The following is a 13688-nucleotide window of genomic DNA, read 5'->3' as shown; positions in this document are numbered from 1 at the left end:
ACGTTTATGAACAAATTTAACGACATGGAACATACTTCCAATTTTACTGGCAAGTGACTGATGTCAATTTTTTGTACTTTGATTTTATCTCGTCGTGATGTTTTTATGACACTTCATTTCGTTTTTACGGGAAAATATTAATTATTCAAAGATTACAAATTTCAACAGTATTTCGTGGCTGCAAAGATACATATCATTGATTTATATCTTTAGTTCGGCCGTTACTTATCCAGATCACTGTCTTTGGTTTCGAACCGTTAATCACGTGCTGTATGTCTCTATTACCTGTTTGATTGGCTAATAAACGACCGAATACACAATATGTTGTTATTCGCTGATAATTACACTAATATGCTGGAAGGATTTTGAAATCTGTACACCATACAAGACTAGACTGCAGAAACTAGGAGGATCCGACGAAATGACTGGTGATGTATTATCGGTGAACACCAAAGCCACTTTTAGATTGTAGGTTGTGTTAACGTTTGTCGTCGTGACGTCACAGAGACTCCTAGACTGTTCCGATGGATAAAAATTCAGACTCAATTTTATTAGATACCATTTCTGAGAAATACTTTCAAAATGAGAAGATACAACAGAAAAAAGGCAACATTTCAATTTTTAAATAAAGATCTACACGAAGACGCGAAGAAAAGGCTTTGGAAAAACGAAATACATGACAACCAGAAACACATGCTACCAAGTTATTACTGAACCGGAGAGCCACATTTTCTGTACGGAGATTATAATTGAAATGCATCATATCATACATCTACGTTAATTAGATTCATTTTTACAGGTATTCTATATGACTTTAAGAATGCCAAAAAAAATGTAAGAACATTTTCTATGGCAATAACGATCCATTGCAAAAGAAAGTCGCCCTTATATAAAAAACCCTGGTTAGACATTCATTCTTGTTATGGATGTATCTTACAAAGCGAGAAGTAGACCACGCATACAGCTGTTGCATTGATCAAGAAGACTTTCTAGTATAGCGCGATTCTGTACCTGAGTTCTATCATGGCATCCATCAAAGAAATTGACCTCCAATGATAAAATGACGATGGGAGTAATTGTGCTTCAACGCATGGATCTGTAGATGCATGTATGTAAACACCTAACACTATTAAACCCATACTACTGGTTGCTGTTTTAAATATTTATTATTTAAATGTGGAGGTCAACAATGGTTGGTATATTGTCAGTTTCGTCTCTCTGTGTCTGTTTCAGATTTTTAATAATCACTGTCCATGCATTTACCTGTATTTTTTGCTTATTTGATTTCTGTTCAAACCTGGTGTGTTTCTTTGTCCGTACCTCCCTGCGTTTCTGTCTGTACATGTCCTTTTTCTGTCATCGTCCCCGTTTCAGTAACTGTCTGTCGCTCTATCTCTCTCTATCTGTCTGCCTGTCTGTCTGTGTCTCTCTGTCTCCGTCTGTCTGTCTGTCTGTCTGTCTGTCTGTCTGTCTGTCTGTCTCTCTCTCTCTCTCTCTCTCTCTCTCTCTCTCTCTCTCTCTCTCTCTCTCTCTCTCTCTCTCTCTCTCTCTCTCTCTCTCTCTCTCTCTCTCTCTTCTCTCTCTCTCTCTCTCTCAATAGCTCTGCACAATTCCCAATAGGTGGCGTCACCTTGCGGAAGGATTTATTCATATACTTTTATTGGTCATCATATCTGTTCATACGTGTGATTAATGTTTCCATGACACATGGCACACATCGCTGGCAGTCGTCGCATATGATAGAATTGTGGATAATAATCATTGTGTTCTAGACCTAAATCACACTGTAGATAAAGTCGCGACCAAGATGGTATCTTGCTCCCAAATAAAGAAGGTCTTTCGTTCGCGATCGGCAGAGGTGTGTGTAATGTGTGCCATCGCTTTCGTAGCCTCGGTTATGTTTGTGAGAATAATGGACGCGCCAAGAATCGACGCACCGCGACCGAACGATCTGGAGCTGGGACCGAACAAATATGGCGATAGTGAAAGTGCTTCGTCGTGGTTCAACCCGGGCGCTTTATTGTCGACTTCATGGGACGCAAGCTCGAATATCAGAAGATATATCGCCGAACGGCTTTCCGCTTCGTGTTACATACCGTCTAATCCCCTTTTTCAACAAGGAAGTATCATGAAAAAATCCCTGCGAGAACGGAAGAGCTGCAAACAGCGACTCCCATCCGCCATTGTAGCTGGAGTAAAGAAATGTGGCGGGCAACAAATATACCAGTTTCTTCGCCTCCATCCACAGGTTGCCGGAACTGAAAAAGATCTAAATTTTTTCGACAACGTCGGCTATAATGATACGTCTCCAGAAGCGTACAGGTTACAAATGCCGTATTCTACGACCAAACAAATAACAATGGACGCTGACCAGTCTCTGTTCCAAAGACCTTACAATGCCCCGCAATTGGTTCGCAAATTTCTGTCCCCGAATGTAAAAATCATTTTCGTGTTATGCGATCCCGTTGAAAGGCTCTTAGCGGACTACTTTTCTCAGTGGATGAAGGAAAACTCGGGTCTTATGAACCGCGATGAGCGGGTTACTTTCGCCATGCGCTTTCAAGCATCCGCTTTGGACAAAACACAGACTTTCCGAATGGACGAACGCAACGAATTTTTGGACCTCAGCGTGTACGTACAGCATTTAATCAGATGGCTCCAACAGTTTACGACAGACAGTATCCTGGCTGTGGACGGCGATTTGTTTAAATTGAACCCTGCCTCCGAGATGAAAAAAATTGAAGACTTTCTCGGGCTTCGGAACTTCTTTCGGAAGGGTCACTTCTTTAACAATGACAACACCGGTCAAACTTGCATCAATTTCCCTCAACAGTTCTGTCCCCCTCGAGCCAAACAGCATCCTGAGCTGGAAGACTGGGCGACCAACAAACTCTGTGAGTTCTTCAAACCTTACAATGACGGACTGTTAGATATACTGAATCAAAGAATGTCCTGGATGAATAACTGTTAGCGGCCTTCAAATAGTACAGTGTCAAAAAAGGGGGTTTGAAGAGACCAAAATTTCACTGCTATTGTTCTTTATGTCGAGTGGAATGCACTGCATCAGTCGAAAACCCGGGTTGTCACAGAATAATTTGAATTTGTGCAATTTGATCTGAAGCGCTCATATTATTTATTCTTTTTGCATATTTTACCATCATACTACATGCATCGTGTACGTCCGGTCCCTGGACAGTTCGGCACACCTGTGTCTAACCATCCTTTTCGGGAATCTGCTAGCTTAGAGTGTCTTTCATAATGGATAAATACACAAAAAACCCATCGGTGGCAATCACCACCATAATCATTTCAGTCGCTGACTTGAATGTAGAGGTCAAAGGTTACGGGAGCGTTAACGTTACCAGCAACAGCTCGTCATTCTTCAATACATTATCGATATTTTGGTTGTTTGGGATTCTACCATATTCGATGGGGTGAAAATGCCCCTTAATTTTCATATATAAATGTCGTAGTTCGACCAGAGCAGTGTTCAGTATATTTATTTTCGATTAGCTAAATGAGTAAGATCACTATATGAAAAATGCCGGGGACATATAGCTCCTGGTGTATCTATGGCAACATATTGTACGATGTGATACGTTTGGTGCCATGTTTGTCTGTTTGTTATTCTAAATGTCATCTGCACTCTCAGTGCCTTTCGTGAAACAAGCTGTTTTCGAAATTTCCGCTCGATTTATTTCCGCCTGGATGCATTGATCGCACATAGCAGCACATCCTACCGACATGCACAGTACCATGCAATGTGTGATCGGCATGAATGTACTTTTTATGCCTTTTCTCGATATTCAAATCACATCTCATCGGTATATATGATTCTAACCAAACAATTAAATGTGTGCATGTACACAGGGCGTGTTAACGTTTGCCAACAACACTTTTAAATTGCCAAAAATCTCGCCTGCCATTTGCAACCTGGGAAAATATTGTACTCGTCAACTATTCTCTCTCTCTCTCTCTCTCTCTCTCTCTCTTCTCTCTCTCTCTCTCTCTATATATATATATATATATATACTTTAATTATTGATATTCATCAACTTGTTAATTTCCATGATCATTCAAAAACCTAACCTAAACAAAATTAAACAAAACTTAGCCAAATGACCCTCGGCATCATATACCGGGCAGTTCAAATACCGCCGATAGAATCCAGTTTGATGATTTGGGCGAATCTGTTTGCAATGCGTGCGACGCGTCACGACAAATACCGATGACGTGTGATCAACACTTTTGGAACAATGAAGCACACATGAAATTATAGCGCTACACGTAGCAATAAATGATGCTATAACACTAGCCATATCCGCTATATGATAATAGCAGTAATAGGTATTAATTTTTTACTTTTTTTCAAATTTTCAACGCTTTCACTGGTCTTATCCATTTAACGCTTCTATTTTCTGGGTGTTCAGAAATCACCACAATAGATTTAAGTGCCGCGGCAGATGTTGATCGACGCACGTTTTACGTTTTGCAGTAATGTTTGCTGAAATATCGCATTTCTATATTTCATCTTTTTTATCAATTAAATATCCGCACGAAACCAAACAATCGAATGATGAAAACACTCGGAAATCCACAATGACATAGGCTGATGAGCAAACTTGACAATATATAGGAGAGTGTTGACATCCAGTTGCCATGGGAACAGAGAGCGAAATATAAAATCTACCTTCGTATAATATTTAGTGATTCCAGCAATTCTGTGATACTAGCAATTTCTCGTGTGCCTGTGATCTTTACACTTGAAAATACGTGATTAGGGTGAACTATGACAGCTGGGTGTACGCCATACAGGGGAGTTTTTCCAACTAAATCACAATAAATGCTAGAGTAATGAGCTGGAACAGCGTTCAGTCCTACTGCGCAGACTCCACTGCGATGATGCGGTGATGAACTACTTGCTACTATATTATCCTGCGCTCATCAGTCGCAGAGACAAGTGTACGTCGTCTTGGATGAAGTACGAAAGATACACGATAGGCGCTCAGCTGACTCTTCAATGTTAGCGACAGGCATCAACAAATTATATTGTCCACAACAAAGTGTGTGCAGCCAGATATCTCCAAGCGTCTCAGATAATACTTTTTTAATAATATCGATTAATATTTATTATTATTTTGTTGACTTGAGGTGATACAACTTTCCTTGGTTTGCAGGGGAAACAGACAATGTGCAGTTGATTAGGGCTGGATAAGCAATATGGAGTTAGGCTTGTTCTTGAGAAATTAGTCCGTCTTTGTCGTAACTCACAGCTCTTTAGGGTAATAAACAAGCGCTACAGCCCCCACGACAGGGCAACCTATGTTTAATAGCTTACACCGCCGGGTCCAATTTCATTTCCTTTCTGTGATTGCCAGCTAAATACTGCAAATGCAATAGTATGTGTGGAAACGACTCATTTTCCGCGAATTTGTTGATCATTTGCCGTTTGAAAATGCCCACCAACTGAAACGTACGAAGTTAAAGCTTTTACTCGAAGAATTCGCGTACTGGCTTTTTGTCAGACGAAGGCGCCCTCTCACAGGCAACTCAGACTCAAGTACGTTGGAAAGAAGAGCTTGCGGACAAACTCATGATATTAAAGTAATTTGACCGGACAATACTGAGCAAGAAAGACCGCTCCCGGCAGATCGTAATTAACTCATTTATTAAAGGCAACAGCTTGGTACTTCCAATTGGAAAACTAGACTCACTAATTTTCACGGTGGCTGCGCAAGGTTCAAGATATTACGAATTTTTAATGTACGGAAATTATTTGTTCAGTCGACTACAGGTTCGCCGGCACCAGCATTCGATACGACACATCAAACTATGACTGGTCACTGATGATTGACCTGATAGAGTTTTACAACGATCGAAACACATTTGTAAATCATTCTTACTGGACGACAACCAAAGATTGCACTTTCACATTGTCAAACAGCTCCTTTGGGAATACTGTTGAGATGTCTAGCATAACATTAAAGGGACATTAGCTGTAACTTTTGACTAATTTTTCACTACTCTGTTTCAATGTATCAACTACAGAATTTTACTATAATCCGATCATCATGACCAATGCCCGGTGTCTTGCTTGCCAACACAGCCTGTATATGTGAAATGACCATTGTTATTGTTGATAAATGTATTCTAGTCCGGACCTGAATACAAAATTTAAACAATAACAATGCACATTATACTCATATAGGGTATATTTATGAACTAAATAATAGGAATTTCTCCATAGTTCAGGGATTCAAACCGGAAACTGCAGATGATACACAGAACAAAAAAAATTTTAAAAAATGACCAAAGTTACAGCTAATGGATCTTTAAAGTATTCCATGGTCGACTTAATGTTGTTTTGACAAAATCGGCATTTACTCTTTGAATTTTCCACTTTAAATGTGATAATCTTGCCAGTTATACCGGAGGCACTGTTCAAATGAGACATCGTTCAATCCCCTTGGTTGTTTACATTCTTTCAATATCTCTCTGTGACGGCCGCGCTTCAGAGAAAATCGTGGCTTTCACCGAATATCGATTACTTTCTCGAAATTGGCTCGTCAATCAAGTATCAAGCTCGTAGTAACTGGTGGCTGTGAAAATCAAATTGCAGGATAAAGGCGAACTCGCTGCTACAGCAGATGTGATATTAATTGCAAAATTGTTCTCAAGCACACCTGTAAATCTTTAGGACTGTTGCCAAATCCGCTCAATTACAAGTATTGGCTCTGATGCGGTTTATGAAAAACGTGGAATCAATGATCCAATAAGAATATTGATTACAGCATATATTGGTATGTTAATAAACTTGGTGATGACCTGACGAAAACGTCAAAGGCAGCAGACACTGTGTAGCTTGTCGCTCATTTTCTCCGCGATCGTTCATGGCGTCTCCATTGAAGTATATCGGGAGCTTGCTAACGTGATTATTAGGTTCCATCAGCCGTAACTGTTGATATATTTCCGTCATTTTTTCTGGAAAAAAGCGATTTGTTGGTCTGCTGCTCCTAATCGTTCAGAAATCATTGAATTTACACGCGTCGACACAACCTGTACGTGTGTGACTCCCATTGCTTTTGTTGATACGTGAATTCTGGTCTGGACTAGAATTCGTTTGTGAAAAATTCCATCGCGTATTGCATACAATGCATTGTTTTGGTAGGGCCTATGCTTTGTAATTCACATATCTAACGGAAGAAGAAGAAGAAAATGTTCTAATTTTCTGGAACAAATGAAAAATTTACGGAAGAAAGGCCTCGAAGACAACAAAGGCAATATGAGTGTGCGCAGAATTCAAACTTTTCCGCCCTAGAAATCCTTTTTGCCTTTTGTTTCGAAAATTCTTCGGAATATAGGTCCGATAGTTACCGGTGATCATTGCAAGATGATGTGATAATTTGGCGCAGAAAATGACGAATGGATGTTCTCATCCTACATCGAATCTTCGACTTTTCTCCAACGGAGGCTTACCCGTCTGCAAGAGAAGCGCAATTCAACAGCATAGTTCTTCAGTCTTTCCTCTAACTTCTGCGATTCGACTACACATTATTACTCAGAACTCGACAAAGATAAGAGTTTAATGATCTCAGATCGAACCGCGAAGGGGTTTTGGAAGATCCATGATCGCGAGAAATATAATGATTTCTCGGCGCTCGCTTTATGTGGAACAAAAACAGTGGTCAAAATGCGGGATGTTCTCAGAATTATTCCTGCCCGTCCTCTACCAAGTTGACTTGGCAGTGGGGGCGCACTTTTCAGACTTCCTTCCAGGCTAGAACGCTCGTCTCAGAGTCTTGTAAATTCGAGGTGACCAAGGCTGGTACGAACTATCTCACAAAGGTCAATGCAATCTTAGCTTACAGCTGTTGACACCGACATTTTTTTAAGTAAAACACCAAATCTACATAACGATTGAGTTGATTTGCATACACAGCAGACATTCGCCTGATTGGTGGCGACATCCTGACATGTTCGTTTTCGAAAGTCACTTCATTAATTGCAATACGAGTTTGTCATCATCAAAGCTAATGAACATGAAAATTCCACGTCATGGTTTTGTTGCGCGTCAACATGAATAACTGATTGTGACTTGTTAATTGAATAACTCAAAGAAATAATATTTCTGATTAGATTTCTGATTTTATAATTCATTCTTGTATGTGTTATGATATATTGTGGCAATGCCATTCAGGGTTTGTTTAAAAACTCACATTCCGACGATAAGGAACAGGACGACGGCCACGATGCCGCTATGTACCAAAACACACCTAGAAATGGGAAAAAACTGTATCTTGGGCAAAGGTATCATTTAGCTTGTCAACCTAAAAATAAATACTATGTCCTTGAAGCGAACGTGGAGTCCATCCTTTCAATGAAGATGATCCAGAGTACCTCTGAGCGAGCCAAATCGAATGATTCCTTTCGAACACTCCGTCAGTGTAACCTTACCAATCACTATTGCCAGAAGAGCAAGGAGTTTGTTTTCAGTCTAAAGAAAACACCATTGTGGCCATCCACTGCGCTATGATGATATATTCCATGTTTTATTGCTTAGAATTTTTAAAAACAAAAATGAATTCACTGCGTAACAAACTTTTCGGATTTTTAAAGTCAACTTGAAAATACACTTTTTTTGAAATTATCAGTAACTTCTGGGTTTCCTCGGTCAGTAGAAGGTACATGAAGGCATGATAAGTTCATAATGTTATGAAAATGTAAACATCCTATAAAGTCTGAAATAAAAATGAAATAGTATAAGCTGACAAATGTTACTGTACGTTCACGTTAAAATTCCAACTTTATGTATCGTGTTGTATGACATGGTCGGGTACGGAAAATATCAAACTTTTAGACAACCCTTAAACGGTCAGAGAACGACTGTAAGATTACAGAAAGTGTAAATTCATAGATCAATCTCGTCGTCTGGCTCAGTTTGGTTTAGTAAGAGGTGATGTTGTATGTTCATATTAACGTTTGTATCCGCTGGCAAAGCGTCATTTTTGGATTCACTGCAACTGTCTGAAGATGGCTCTGGGTGTGATGGTTTGCCATCGTCCGTCTGTTCTGTACTTTCAGGGTGTGTAGCGCCACCAACATGGTGCTCTTCCATTTCGATATCATCGCCTTCAGAGCGAACTGTCCTGCTATTCAAAGCAATCGCTGATGCATCCTGGGAAGTGTCCGTTTGCTCCCTATCACTGTTACTACTAGTTATTTCATTTTCCCTTACATTGGGAGCGTTTTCATTTCCTCCTGTAGTTGAATTTGTGAACACATCATCATTATTACCATTATTCAAGTGTTCCATGCTCCTTGCAAGATTTTCCATTGATCTGGCTAGTGCATATTCATATGTCGGAGGTGGCGTGCAGACTTCTTCTTCGCCAACTTCGTCCTCCTCTGCCAAGGTGACGTTTAATAGCTGAGATTGGGCTTCGGACGAGGGTGGGACGGAACCATTCTGCTCGATAGAGGGATCTGAGAATAAATCAGAGTAGGTCGGTGGGGGCGATGGTGGTGACGGCTCGCAGTTCTCTTGCAGCAGTAGTTCCTGTGGCAGTGGTTCGTCGTGATCACATCTGAAAGTATGAAATAACACAAAAATACATGAGTAAAAAGTTTACTGGAAGTCAATTTATTCATGATTAAAAAATTGTAACTGTAAATTTGTGATATTATAATAATTGGATTAACATGACGCTGGTTCTGATTCTGAACAAGAATCTAAATCTTGCAGACTGTGTTGTATTTTAGCCTGAGTGAATGTCATGAATGTCGTACTAATGCTGTTAAATCAGACCACGTGATTCATCAGTCTCGAATATGTGAGAGAATACTGATGTTATAGCGTTGACATTTTGATATATACAAAATTTATACTCATCCCTGAAACAGACCGCCCCCATCGGACGATATGATTCTAATAGTCGCCTACACTGCCATTGGACCCACCTTTCAGGATCGTCGAAGTCTTCTTGTTTGCAGTATCTCTTGGCAAATTTGACAAGGAGAATGAAGCAGATAAGGAGGACAACAAATCCCCCGATTCCTCCACCAGCGGAAAATAAACCCACGTTAGACTCTGCGAAAATTAAAAAAATTATAAATTTTTCATTTATTCTTCCATGGTACAGGTAAACGGATTGCATTGTTCGTTGTTATACTTCACTGTCGATGAAAAGAAAATGGTATCTTGCTATCTGCATTCAAATTATACAAAATATAAAGATACATTTTTTACTTTTTATAATTCAATGCGGACCACATACCCACCGATTTGATCAAAAGTAAACTGTTCGCATCCACTTAAAATTACAATTTTTGAAAGATTACAAAAGTCTCAGTCTTTGTGTCCAATAATCTCCCCTTTTTCCATAACCCAAGTTCTTGCGAGGATGCAAAGCAAAAAGTACATTCTCCAACAATTGTAGCTTCACGTATTCACAACCACTTTTGAAAGCCTTTTTTGAACACAGAGTACTGGTCTACTGTTACTACTGGTCAGGGAAAATGGAGTAATCGCCCTACCCTCTTCAAATGGATCATATCCTGGTTGTGTGATCACTCTAACAGGCGGAGTGTTAACTTTCCTGGCCAACGTCGTCAATGGGTGGCCACGTTTTGTTGTCTCATGATACACCGGTGGTAAGGTATTGAAGCCAGTACTGCTTGCTCGTCGTGACGTACTGGAGCCTGTATTGCTGGCTGATGTCGTGCTCTGATGTTCTGTCGGGATGACCGATGTTGTGTTGTCATCACCGGCAAACGCATGTGTTGTATTTGTACTGATGTAGTTTGCCATCTCGGACAAACGAAACACAGCGTCGTTGCAATCGGTTGAGGGCGTAAAACGACTCAAAATTCACAACGGACGTCACTACACCGTGTTCGAGACCAGAACTGTAGAATCAAGCAACAACAGTCTGGAGTCAGTATGTTTATTTTAAAGATTAATATATAAACCTCAACATAAAGTGTATAAGTATCTGTCGTAAAATATGTTTGTCGTGAAAATTCACATTCAGAGTCACAACTTTTTCATCTAAATATATTTTATTCTTGTTTGTGGTACTATACATGCGTTGGAAACCAGGTACAGCTTATCTGCTATCAGTAATAGCATGAATCACCTTTCACATGAAAGAGGGGGTATCGTTTGAGACAAATCCTTCTTTCATTGACTTGTCACAGTCTGGACAAGGTAGTCCATTGAAATCTCCTGTTTCTGACATAGCTTTCAAATGAGTCAAATGGCTTTTCAGTGTGCTGTACCCGATGTAAACTTATAAAACCTGGCTTATTAGTCATTTTCAAGAAGAGGTGGAAACTGGCGTTTGAGACGATATTTTCAGCGACCTAGGGACAGCCCGACAAACAGGTTAGAAAAAAAAAACAAGTTATCGCCTGTGTTGTGTTGACAGATAGGTTCATATACCGCCCTGGCGTCTACTAGTTCGGTGGGCATTCAATCAGTGATGGATAGTGAAACCTGTTTTCCAAATCTTTCCGCTTGGAAATTGATCACTAACTAATCGGCCACTTTATGTATCTTCTGTCTTGCTTCACATCGAGGGAATTTTTTGTCTCTTTTTGATTAAAATATGGGCTTACACAATAGTTTTCACAACACCAGCACGCGAGTACTCTGCACAGTTTGTTATTAATGAATGGCAACAAACCTACTTTTGTGTGATCTGTCACTCATTTCATGAAGGCTAGTGAAGTTGTTTTTTTTTTGAGAAAAATGTTTTTTTTAATGCGAGATGTACACCGGTTTTCTGAACTGTATAGCTAAGAAATAGATGAAATCCGAACACGTCCTATTTGTTTATTCTTTTCCAGTTTGTGATGTGAAATTGACACTTGTGTCCGCATTCTCACCAGGTGCTGTGAAATGGACACTGTTCATTCACCTTAAAAAATGAACACTTGTGTCTGCATTCTCACCAGAAAATTACATTATGCTGCCCTGAAGTGTATCAGGGGTCAGTTTTTGCCCAAACAACAAAGAAAGCAGAAGCTGTCTAAAGGTCAATATCCGATGGAATATCAAACACGCCGAATGTTCAATGCGACGCGTCCATTATGGGTAAATTGTGAAACAAACAAGGCTTTTTTATCATTGTTTGTGCCTTATTGCAATATGTCATGTCAAATTTATTATTTGATAAACGCATATCAGTTGCACGTCACCCATACTCGCACGAACGCCGATAGACACTCACAGCAAATATAAGCAATCACCTGTGGAACGATCAGAACTTATTTGCCGATAAGAAAAGAAGTACCGATGTGTCCACAGCCGCTTATCGCGTCAAATCGTGCGCAATCGCCTGCGTGAACAGCGCGAGTTTGGCTAATAATCTCGTGAAATGAACATCTATTACGTATTACATTTTTTTGTTGACATTACCCACCCGAATATTTGTGTTCGCGGTGAAAAGCGCGTAGATCTAAAACGACGAGAGAGGACATTGCGAAATATCTGATCAATACGCGGATTGTGTTTTTGTCAGTGCTTGAGCGCTTACAGCTGGGCGAAGTTCGAGTCATATCACATAAAATTTCCCTCCATAATGTTGTAATTTATCATTTCTCTGTTGGCTAACATGACGCCTACGATACTTGACTGAGAACAAAGACTGTGGACCACTGTTACAAACGTACATGCAAACATTTATGACGCTCTTCTGATTAAAACCCATAGTAAAATATCCCTTGATTTATACGTGGTGTACAACCAACTTAGTGCTGGAGTCATCTGCGACAGATTTCTAAAAAGAATGACCCTACCTGTTCCGTCAAGAGTAACCTGTTAGACGCTCTGCTATGATTCCATACTTCCCCTCTTCCCAATATCAGCCACAATTTTGGTGATTTCAGAATATCGTCCGCCGAATTTAAAATCACACGAACTTCTTACACTTCATCAAACACGACAAATTTACGGAACAAATTGTCCAGCCATGGCAGGTGAGGCATCGACAGGGTTGACGAAAGCGGTCAGTGGAACCCCACCTCCACTCATGCGCATAGCGCCTCGAAGGCAAGCACCGTGCCTGAGTTGGCTGAGAGCCTGTCAATTATCAACGTGTTGTCGAGTTCTACTGGGTCAAAGGTCGCCATATGTATCGTACTGTCCGTACCATCTGTACTGCTGGCCGATATCACAGAACAGTCCTTTATATGGGCAACACTTAGTTATCTATGCAAATATAGAATTTGATGTCTGACTCACCTGTGGGCAGATAATTGTATCCCCGTAATTACTAAATCGGGCAACGCGACAGAAATGTAAAACATTTTGTACATTTTAATACCGGACACCTGTACATGCAGCCACTGTGTGACTGGAGATTCTTGTCTGCCTTAGTCAATGGATATCAATAGTTCATATTTTAACTTGCCAGCTAAGGAATTCTGAGGCATGTTGTTTTCGGTGACTATAATTTACAGAACATCTCACATGGTGTACGTTTTCGGGAATAGAGGGATGACTGTCATGGTTTTCCTGATACATGTAATTTAGAGGAAGTATCACTTTGCTGTTTTAGGGCAGTTTCGAAATGTTTGCCTTTCTGTCCAAATACTTGTACGGACACGAAACCACACAGTTAAATCATGAAGTCGTAGGGCGCCCTCTATGTTTACGACAGTTTTGAATGAATGAGTCGAGAGGACTA

General features: G+C 40.1%; 2 protein-coding genes across 2 annotated transcripts; one reads left to right on the top strand and one right to left on the bottom strand.

Annotated features, from left to right (window-relative positions):
- Window positions 1-1912: 1912 nt before the first annotated feature.
- On the top strand, window positions 1913-2971 carry LOC139116373 (heparan sulfate glucosamine 3-O-sulfotransferase 5-like). Its single transcript, XM_070679010.1, has one exon. It carries the CDS (start codon window positions 1913-1915, stop codon window positions 2969-2971), a length of 1059 nt encoding a protein of 352 aa, XP_070535111.1.
- A 5552-nt stretch (window positions 2972-8523) lies between these two features.
- Window positions 8524-13064, bottom strand: LOC139116051 (uncharacterized). Its single transcript, XM_070678556.1, has 4 exons — window positions 12799-13064; window positions 10534-10905; window positions 9958-10087; window positions 8524-9584 (listed from the first exon to the last, which is right to left on the bottom strand). Exons 2-4 carry the CDS (start codon window positions 10805-10807, stop codon window positions 8909-8911), a joined length of 1080 nt encoding a protein of 359 aa, XP_070534657.1. The 5' UTR covers window positions 10808-10905; window positions 12799-13064; the 3' UTR covers window positions 8524-8908.
- Between the last annotated feature and the right edge of the window lie 624 nt (window positions 13065-13688).

The sequence above is a fragment of the Ptychodera flava genome, chromosome 17 (assembly GCF_041260155.1).
Source record: "Ptychodera flava strain L36383 chromosome 17, AS_Pfla_20210202, whole genome shotgun sequence".
Classification (NCBI taxonomy): domain Eukaryota; kingdom Metazoa; phylum Hemichordata; class Enteropneusta; family Ptychoderidae; genus Ptychodera; species Ptychodera flava.
This window is presented reverse-complemented; position numbering and strand designations above follow the sequence as displayed.

What these genes read in the sequence shown, in the direction of transcription:
- LOC139116373 (XM_070679010.1), top strand. Translation starts at nt 1,913, where the DNA reads ATGGACGCGCCAAGAATCGACGCACCGCGACCGAACGATCTGGAGCTG.
- LOC139116051 (XM_070678556.1), bottom strand. Translation starts at nt 10,807, where the DNA reads ATGGCAAACTACATCAGTACAAATACAACACATGCGTTTGCCGGTGAT. An exon ending in ATATGATCCATTTGAAGAGG is followed by an intron (nt 10,088 to 10,533) that starts GTAGGGCGATTA and finishes TAATTTTCGCAG; the next exon opens with AGTCTAACGTGGGTTTATTT. An exon ending in GACTTCGACGATCCTGAAAG is followed by an intron (nt 9,585 to 9,957) that starts GTGGGTCCAATG and finishes TCATACTTTCAG; the next exon opens with ATGTGATCACGACGAACCAC.